The 9,418-nt window shown below is 42.0% G+C and overlaps 1 protein-coding gene across 4 annotated transcripts in view; it reads right to left on the bottom strand.

The window, feature by feature from the left end:
* Nucleotides 1–9,418, bottom strand: part of tbc1d14 (TBC1 domain family, member 14) — a 32,200-nt gene that overhangs the window by 4,504 nt on the left and 18,278 nt on the right. For all 4 annotated transcript variants that reach the window (XM_031850830.1, XM_031850833.1, XM_031850831.1 and 1 more), the window contains 7 exons: nt 7,367–7,491; nt 5,689–5,771; nt 5,394–5,511; nt 3,861–3,967; nt 2,161–2,241; nt 1,926–2,014; nt 1,569–1,640 (listed from right to left, as the gene is read on the bottom strand). In XM_031850830.1, coding sequence (XP_031706690.1) covers nt 1,569–1,640; nt 1,926–2,014; nt 2,161–2,241; nt 3,861–3,967; nt 5,394–5,511; nt 5,689–5,771; nt 7,367–7,491 — 675 coding nt within the window. The remainder of the gene's footprint in view (nt 1–1,568; nt 1,641–1,925; nt 2,015–2,160; nt 2,242–3,860; nt 3,968–5,393; nt 5,512–5,688; nt 5,772–7,366; nt 7,492–9,418) is intronic.

Below are 9,418 nucleotides of genomic sequence, written 5' to 3'. Positions count from 1 at the left end.
AAAAAAAAAAAAAAAAAAAAAAAAAAAAAAAGTGTTATAATGAAACGTATACTTTGACTTCCGTCTCTCAATGCGAGGGCAGAGGAAAAAAACACTGGCGGCAAGTCAACACCTGCTAGAGGTGACTTCTGTGCTGAGCCCTAAATCTAATCACATTTCAAACTAATACAATTATAGACAGCTGAGCGTCAGTCTGGATATTTAAGGTGGAAACAGATAAAATGCTGACGCAGACAAATGCAAAGAACAAAACAGAAACAGCTGCATAGAGGTGAATGCATAGATTGTGTGTGTGTGTGTGTGTGTGTGTGTGTGTGTGTGTGTGTGTGTGTAGCAGCACAGGGGTTGGGGTCAGTGCAGGAAGTCGCAGTCATTTCTACCAAAGCACACAGCGTGGGACTGCAGTGAGGTGCAGCGAGGCAAAACGCAGCATCTTCAAGCACAATGTGGCTTTGAAGAATGACACAAGTGCAAAAACGATTTCATTATAAGAGCACGGCATCAAAGAACATCCAGCTCTAATTGGAGAGGTTTCACACTGGACGATGGACGATGATGTGTAATGTGGAACTTCAGAGAAACTGACCACAACCCCCACTATGCATCGGTCACTGGCCTTATTTTACACATTGCTCCCGTTGAATCGAGGGCGTGTGGTTTGTTTCTATTGATGGCGATACCAGTCAATACCTAATGTATTCATTTATCAATACTAATCGTAGTTAGAACAGAATAACGGAAAAACTATGTGAAAAAATGTGAAACGTTTTTGTGGAAAATGTCTGGAAAATAATTAGTAAGATTTGTGAAAATTTGTAGTGAAAAACATCAGCAAAATATTTTAAACATGTCCAAAAGATATCTGAAAATATCTGTGAAATATCCATATTATTCGTAAAATATGTGAAATATACCAAGAAATGACATAAATATTATTTAGTGAATGAATTATTTTGATCATGTAGTGAATGTAGCACTAACATTATTTATGGGATCTTATATTTTGCATTAATGATCAATAAAGCTGCAGGATGTTGGTATTCCATCAGATTTAATCACATGTCCAGGGGACGTGGTGGACTGTTAGCCATGTTAGCTCCTCCCGTTTATGTTTACAACCCCCGCACTCATAGAAAAACAATTAGTAAAAGATGTGAAAAATATTTATCAAATATATCAAAAATATATTAGTCAGTGATCGGAAAAAGACAATGCGACAAAAAGACGAACAATTCAACATTTTAAGTTTAAAATGATACATTTAAGTCTTGGTTGGATGCAATAAATGCACATTAACACGTGAATATGACAATTTAATGACAGCTCACACTCAGTGGAAACCGGAACATGCAGCTCATACAAACGTTGCTTATGAAAGATAATAATAGACAACGTAGGTGTTGCGTGGGAGATCCAGGTCTGTGCCGTGTGATTTTTAACCATCTTAACATATGAGAACAATACTGTACAATATTGTAAAAAAGTGAGAATCAAAAGTATAAAACATGCTTCAGTATCACAGCAGGATGTCATGCTATGTTTGGTGTGTGTGTGTGTGTGAGACTTACGTAGCCAACGTCTGGCCGGTAACAAGTGTATGCTCCCAGAATGCTGTGCAGCACATCATGATATGGCCCGCCCTGACGATTGACAGAGAAATAATGAAGACAATGGAACAAACAGGGCAGAAATACACTCGCACACACACCCTGTCCCAGAAAGTTAGGTGTCAGATTTACTGTGGTACAATATTATCAGAGCAATGTCACTGGGCTTCCCTTAGTTCTTGCCAAGGTTACCAGGGCAACATTGTGTTAAATAGAATAAAAAAAGCTGAATGAGACATTTTCTCAATAACAACAAAGTGTTTTGATACAATAAAACTAAGTATTCTGTAGGGGGGGGGCTAAGCTTCTCTCACTGACCTGCTGGAAGATACACAGATGGGGGAAGGTTCTTGAGATGTCCAGCTTGATCAGCTCCAGACTCGACTCCCGATCTGACGAACCAGGATCTGGAAGCCAGAACAATACTTTACAAAACATCCTAAAACGTGTATAGTATAACCTCTAATCTGACATCCCAGAGACTTCACTTTTGTTAGCCCAGATGGACCAGGATTATAGGACAGGGCCACAAGCTGATCTATTCTGTCTCTACCTTCAGGTTCGGTCTCTAAGGAATGTGCCGGCGTGCTCCTCCACTTCTCTTTGGCCCGGGCCAGACAGATGCTGTACAGCTCTGTAGGGACACACAGCAGCACCACAGTACGATCAATATGAGACCGAGCAGAGGACATGATGACTGGACAGAAATGATAACAGGATCCAGCTCTTCACATTACTCTGCAGCAGTGACACTCAAGGTGACTAAGGGAAAAAAAAGAGATCTCCCTCATTACTTTAATTAAACAGCAAACATTTGTTTACATTTGGCAAACTGGCAGCAGTGAAAGCATGCTGAACTAGCTAGTCAACAACATACCCACGCATGTACAGACAACGATCACTGGGTTACTTTGATACTGAGGGAAACCTAAAAATGTGTTGATTCTCAGGCAAGTTCTGGAGTTACGAGGAGCATCTCTTCTTCTGGATTTATGTGCATTTGCGATGGACATCAGAGACTGTGGATAAAAAGGAGACATCCTCGGGGAGTGCAAGTGAATCTAAAAATATGCGTAACCCGTCTGTGTTTCAGATTTCCCCCCTAACGTCTATTCCACTTCTGTCCCAAAATGTGGCAGCAATAGTAGCCACCTAGCAGTAGTATACAATAGTGGCAAACGCTGAGCTTTCCATTCACATTAAGCAGTACTAGTAGTTGGCTGGCTGGTTTCCATAACAGTAGAGAGAGCAGACTTAAAGGGGCCATATCATGCTCATTGTCAGGTTCATACTTCTATCTTCTACTGGAAGCTTGCGAGAAAAATATGCACCTTTGCAACGGTAGTTCTCAAGCCGTGGGTAGAAATACTCAGATGTGTGTGGAGGGGGCGGTATATCCTCATGAGCCTGAGTGAGTTTTACATGATAAGCCCCCTTCAATAATAGTAGAAATGCTAGTAGTAGCATTATCAGCAGTAATAAATCTACTTTACTTAAAACGGGGGAGTACAGTCACTGAGCTTTGTACGAGTGTGTGAGCAGAGCGATAATGCATAGCACTGCTCTCCTGAGGCGGAATAGTACGAAGCAGAGCGGACCAGCTCAGCAGTCAGCGAGCGCTTATCTGCAAGTAGCCCTCGGGGTGCTGAGGAGCTCTCGCAGAGTGGCTCGACGTTGGTGCTCTTTTAGCAAGTGGAGAATGAATCTGCAGTGTGTGTGTCAGCATACATCTATCTTTGTGAGGACCAATTTCAGTTTTAGACCTTCAGAGTGAGGACATTTTGGCCGGTCCTCACTTCCTCAAAGGCCAAACAGGCCTTTGAGGAAGTGAGGACCATCTCCAAGTGAGAAACATCTCCAGGCAAACAAGACCTGTAATCGATCCTTTTTGTGCCCAGATCTAGAAAAGGACTATTTGTTTTGTGTGTGTGTGTAATCTCCATCAACACTTGAGAACTCATTGAAATGCTACTTGTTCCCTCTTGTACTAGGATAATCATTGGACCATGCTCCTTCTTAATGAACACACTGTTCCTTCCTCTTCTATTTATCTCACTGCCACTTATTCCCTGAGACACCCGTCTGTGCGTGTGTGTGCGTGCGTGCGTGCGTGCGTGCGTGCGTGCGTGCGCATACAGGTGTAAGCAGTCAGGTCACAGTGCAGATCAGGACATGACAGTCACAGGGCAGGCACAGTTACGGCCATTCTGAGCCATAAATACCACACACACACACTCAAATGCAGACTCATACCGTGTGTGATGTTGAGCTCGTTGCCCACGGCCAGGCTCCACACTTTGCCTCTTACGCTGGGGGGGAGGCCCTGCCACCAGAGGTCTCTCACTCGGCGAGATGTGCACCTGGGGGAGGGTCAATGTGGGTTAAATGTGAAAGGAAAGTCAAGTACACAAGAGGCTGCTTGATAGTTGTGTTTCACAGAAAGAAACTATCATTTATTGATCAGAACCACAAGGTGGCAGTCAGTCCCTCCACTGCTGCAGTCACTTATTCCAGGAAATGACTTCCCTTCAGAGAAAGACTAACCCAAACATCTTTTACTCTTTATGTTTGCATCATATTTTACTTAGTTGGTCAAAGTTCACACTTAGGGGAAAAAAGTAATGAACTTAGTCCGAGGTGTTCCACACTAAGGAGTGGTGAAACTTTGATATGGAATCCAACATGACTCTATGACACTGATGTTAATTCAAATCAACAGGCTGGAATGACTGTGTGGCAGTTATGCTTGTAAAACAGGTTGTGTGTTGTTAATGATAATCAACTCACAATGAATCATAATGTTTGCATGTGACGCGTTTGCTTTTTCTCACTGCAGTGCTCGTCTACAGCAGCTGTTGGGCGTATGCTCCCGATATGGTGCAAACTGTGACATCACAATAAATGCCAAAAACCAGCGGCGTGATAATGATTTGGTGCACTGTTAAGAAAACAGACAATTGGTGACCCCATGTCGGCATTAAGGAGATAGTTTGGACTTAAAGTCATATTTACTTTTTAAGGTGTCTAAAATACGTTCAGCTGTCGCCCCCGTCCACAGTAGTACATTACTTTTAACACAAAGCTGCAGGGTTACCATCAGAGGAGGTTTTGCAATGAGTAATTTATGTGATATGGAGGATTTTTGCAGTAAATATTTGCAAATACCAGCTTATACTATACGTTTCTGCCTTCTATATTGGCTCTGAAATGAAGAGAAGTGACTAAACTGAATGGTAAAAGTCTGTTTACTACAATCAATGCTCCAACTCTGCTTTCTACTTGATTTCTAAGCAACTGACAAGCTTGAAGTGGTTCCCAAACGATCCCTGGCTATTTTTAAACTTTAAATTTTTCAGGGAATTTGAGCACAATGCAGTATTTGTACTGGAAAATGTCTTCTTGGTGCAAAGAAGTTAAAGTCACAGAGAAACTGAAGTCAAAGCATCTTTAGCTTCTGTACTGCGATGTATTTCATGGAGAAACCGAATATTTAAGTGGTGTATAGTTACAAGAGGGATTTAAATAAAAGCCTTTGCATTTGTTAGGGCCACTAAAAAGGGGACGGGCTTAGAGTTCAGCGCTATACGAAGCTACAAGGGACTGTTGGTTCCACTCACATATCCGTCACCTGTTAGATCAGGAGGACAACGAGGGAGAGATAAAATGGTGCGACACATCCCTTCCTGTCTCTCTCCATATTGCTTTGTTAGCTACTCCGTTCCACAAACAGTGAAGGTGTATTCAGTATATTCATCATTCTAAACTCAAGTCGTCGTTTGTACTCACATTGTACTCCAGTTAGGCAAGATCTCCTGGTTCCAGATCTGGGCGGCGGTGCCGATGCTCTCCTCCAGCTTACAGCGATCCTCCAGCTGCTTCTTTCTCTTCTGAGCCTCCTTCAACTCTACAGACAGGAGTGTGGGGAGAGTTGGGCAGATACAAAGCAGAGGGAACGTTAATGAAAGAGGTGGAACGCAGTCTTAAGAGAGACATCGTCCGTTTGGTCCTGTAGTCGTGTGCCAAGCTTCAGAAGCTCTGGAGCGAGACAGGAACCTTAATTACTTTGTAAAGATGAGCTCACCTCTCTTCTTGGCCTGGGCCACCATCTCTTCATACTGCTGTCTGTGTTTCTGAGCCTCCTCGGCTGGCTTGGCAGGCAGATTCCTGTAACACGCATAGATCAACGCAAAGGAAATTAATCAGCACCGATGTGTTCTCTGAGCTTTGCTTGCAATATTCATGTTGAGCAGGCTTCTGATGTAATACAACACTGCTCAAGGTCCATTTAGTAGCTTTGCTGGAGCTTCCATTCATTTTGCATCTTGGGCTGTACCAGATGTCATTTTTATACATTCAAAGCTTCTATCAAGGTTTTCGCATGAAGCTTTGGAAGTCTGTAATCATATTTGATGACGTTTTAGATTGTTTAGTTATATAAATGTAATTTATTGAGCTGCTAAATAAAAACAGTGTGAATTTTTGGACATGAATACATCCATCTTTTTCAATACATTTTGACTTTTGAAATGTACAACACCCAGCAGTTATTGGAAATGTTTGGATCACACAAGTCAGAAACAATCCTACTTAGCCACCACTGGAATCTAATTCTACAAATAGTAAAACACTAAAAAGATCAGTGTAGCCTTATCTGCAACTGTGCAGATATACAGATGTTTATACGTCATGAACAGGCAAGCAAAGAAAAATAAGAATTATACCCAGCATTCAAAAGTTGATTTAGAATGCGAATGTTAAAAGTCTACACTCGAAGACAACATTCAATTTTTTTTTTTTAAATTAACTCAAATTGCATTTGCTAGCTTAAACCCCAAGTCGTGGATGAAAGCTTCAGAAAAAGCAAGTTAGTGAACATGGAGCTAAGATTTATTTTTATGATCATTTTATGACATTTTCATTCTGTAAATTTAGTTCAAAGTATTTTAGTATTTGCTCTGTTATTTTTCTGCAAATATAATCTACCTGCACTTCTTGCATGGGGGCGCTGTATTAGCTCTCGTCAGTAGAGTTTCATATGATTTTAGTGGAATGCTTGTGTCATGATTGCACCTTAATAAAATACTCTTCTTCTGTCTTCTTTAAATATAAATAACACTGCACTCTAATTTTGCTAAGCCCAACACACTGACACTTTGCACTATACAGTAAGTGCACTTTTCTAGATGAGCTTTACCAGCAGGGGGTGACAGTAAAGAAGGAAAAGAGGTGGCAGCAGCTGAACTCAGAGTTTTGCCAGTCATGGTGGGACAGAATAAACTTCATTGTGTACACACAGGAAATCCAGCTAAATTATACGATTGTTTTCATTCACCATGTTGCCGAAGAAGAAGTGCTAATCTTGTGGCTGAGCAACACCACTGAAGGAAACATGAGGCCGAGCGTATGCATGCATGCATGTCTTTCTGTATGTATGTTAACAAAATATAAAATGCTAAAAGAACAAACAAAAAAGAACAGGGTAATGGAGCCAGGCTGAGGGAGGGCTATTAAACTTTCAGCAGCACCTCTCCTTTACCGCCTGTGATACAAACAGACACAGCACAATGCAGAAAGGAGTCCAATGACCGAGGAAGGAGGACTGATAAAGAAGGAATGAGGGGAAGATAAAGACAGAAAGGCAACAGAATGTGGCTTCATTGTCTGATAAGCAAACTCCACTGGCAGTGAGAGAGAAAGAAAAATGTGGGATAGTCCGATATCCCACAGATTGAAGAGAGTGTGTGTGTGTGTTTACATACGCAGGTCTGTCCTCCAGTATGAGTGCGGTGGTGGAGAGTGGCTCAAAGTCCAGGTTTTTCCTCACACCGTGCCTGGGAGACGTCGGGTTGCCAGGTCCAGCTCTGCCACTCTTTGTTTCATATTCCTGATGACGAAAACCGCACATTTAGGCACAGAAACGTAAAAACTAAAAGTGGAGTTTAAATTACAACATTTATACACACACACACAGAGCAAAATTGGTGGATAAGCTGCTTCATGTTCCTTGTCAAAGTATGAATAGGTTTATTCATGCAGCTCCAAAGCCAGAGAAATTTGCCACAAGGGCCACAGCTGACCACAAAGCCACTGCTGTGGTCAGGAGAGATAATAAAAAATGAAAAGCAATAAAAGAGGACTTGTAGGTTGACGACCTTGTGACGACGCTCTTTTGGCCTCTGAGCATTTGTCAGCTGCTTTCTAATGAGTGTGCGCTTTCTGCTCCACCACTGGGAGTGTGATACAGGCCTATAGAGAGGGGAGGCCATGTGACATTCAGCCTTTTACAACCACAGAGCAGTTTAACACAAGGCCGACTATCAGCTGACATACAGGTTATGCGTGTGTGTGTGCGTGTGAGTGGTAACAACTGAGCATAATATCCAGAATCAGGGAGGTGATAGAGCACAAACAGTTCAGGGAATACCTTCAGAGGAAACTGTCACATTGTCTCTCTAGTTAATTAGGGAGCTACTGTAAATAGGGCAAGTGCAATACGAGTACACGCACACAGCCCACTGTGTGTCCAAAATGGACTCCGGTGTGCGTTGAGCTGGTTAATAATGCAGGCTGAGGGCCGCAAGCAATCAGCTTAACGCTGTGCTGCCACAGGGATGCTCACATTGATCAGCACAGGCCACAATACAGACAGAACAATCCATTCCTACAATAGGAGTGTGTGTGTGTGTGTGTGTGAGTGTGCACGCAGGACTGTTCGTGATGCGGCCATGTTATCAATCTGCCCTTGTGTTATTGTCTGTTGTACCAGAGCCTTGGAGACAAATAAAGGTAATTCAATTCGATTCAGGAAGGCAGGAATCACAGAACTAAAGTAAGAGGGACATAAAAGACATAAAGCCAGCATGAATTACTGATAATAGCCACAACCTTTACTTCTTGAGAAAGTTAAGCTCTTTACAAGATCAATACAAATGCCATAAAACAGAAGAAAAAGCCGTAACAAGTCTGCAGCCATGCTAGCAGCTCTGTGAGGCTGTACTTAGGCACCACAGTGCTTTGAGCTAAATGCTAACGTCAATGTGCTAACACGCTCACAATGACAATGCTAACATTCTGATGTTTAGCAGATGTTTGCCAGGTTTAGCATCTTAGCTTTAAGGAATAGTCCAACATTCTAGAACATGCACGTATTTCGTCTTTTGCTGAGACTAGCATGAGAAGAAGAGTGAAACTCTCACATCTCTTTAATATGAAGCTAGGAGATAAATAGCTTTGTATGAAAACTGGAAGCTAGGGGAAAACGGCTAGCCTGACTGTCCAAAGTGAACAAATAAATCCTCTACAGACACCTTTAATGCTCATTGACTAACACATCATATTTTCTGTGCTTAATTCAAAAAGCAAAAACAAGCTGTGGGTTTATGGGAGACATTCTGTATATCTAAAGGGCAGATACGAGAGTGAATGAAAAAGCCAAAAATGTAAGAGAGATTTAGCTTTAAAGGGGAAGTAAACACAGAGGATCAGTTCCTAATTATCTTATCTTGCAAAGACTCAAGAAAGGCCATGTCACAAAAAAAAAATGGCCACATTTCAAAGTGATAGCAGGGTATCACCTTGTGGACGTGTGTCAATATCCTCACTTTCATCTATTCTGTATCCATCTATCCTTCCCTGGCAAGCTAACCTCTAACAAGCTAGCTGGGAACATGCTAGCACTGGTCAGTCACAATAGCTAGTTTATTGTCGGATAGCAAGAAAACTAGCTTGGTAGCTAACTGGACACTAGGCTAGCACATTTTATTCAAGAGAGGAGAGGAGGTTTAAATAATAGGATGGTGCGAAACAGAGGG

This window comes from Anarrhichthys ocellatus, unplaced genomic scaffold, assembly GCF_004355925.1.
Source record: "Anarrhichthys ocellatus isolate YVR2014 unplaced genomic scaffold, GSC_Weel_1.0 scaffold11, whole genome shotgun sequence".
NCBI lineage: Eukaryota > Metazoa > Chordata > Actinopteri > Perciformes > Anarhichadidae > Anarrhichthys > Anarrhichthys ocellatus.
The sequence above is the reverse complement of the archived record's forward strand: the minus strand, read 5'-3'. Positions and strand labels throughout refer to the sequence as shown.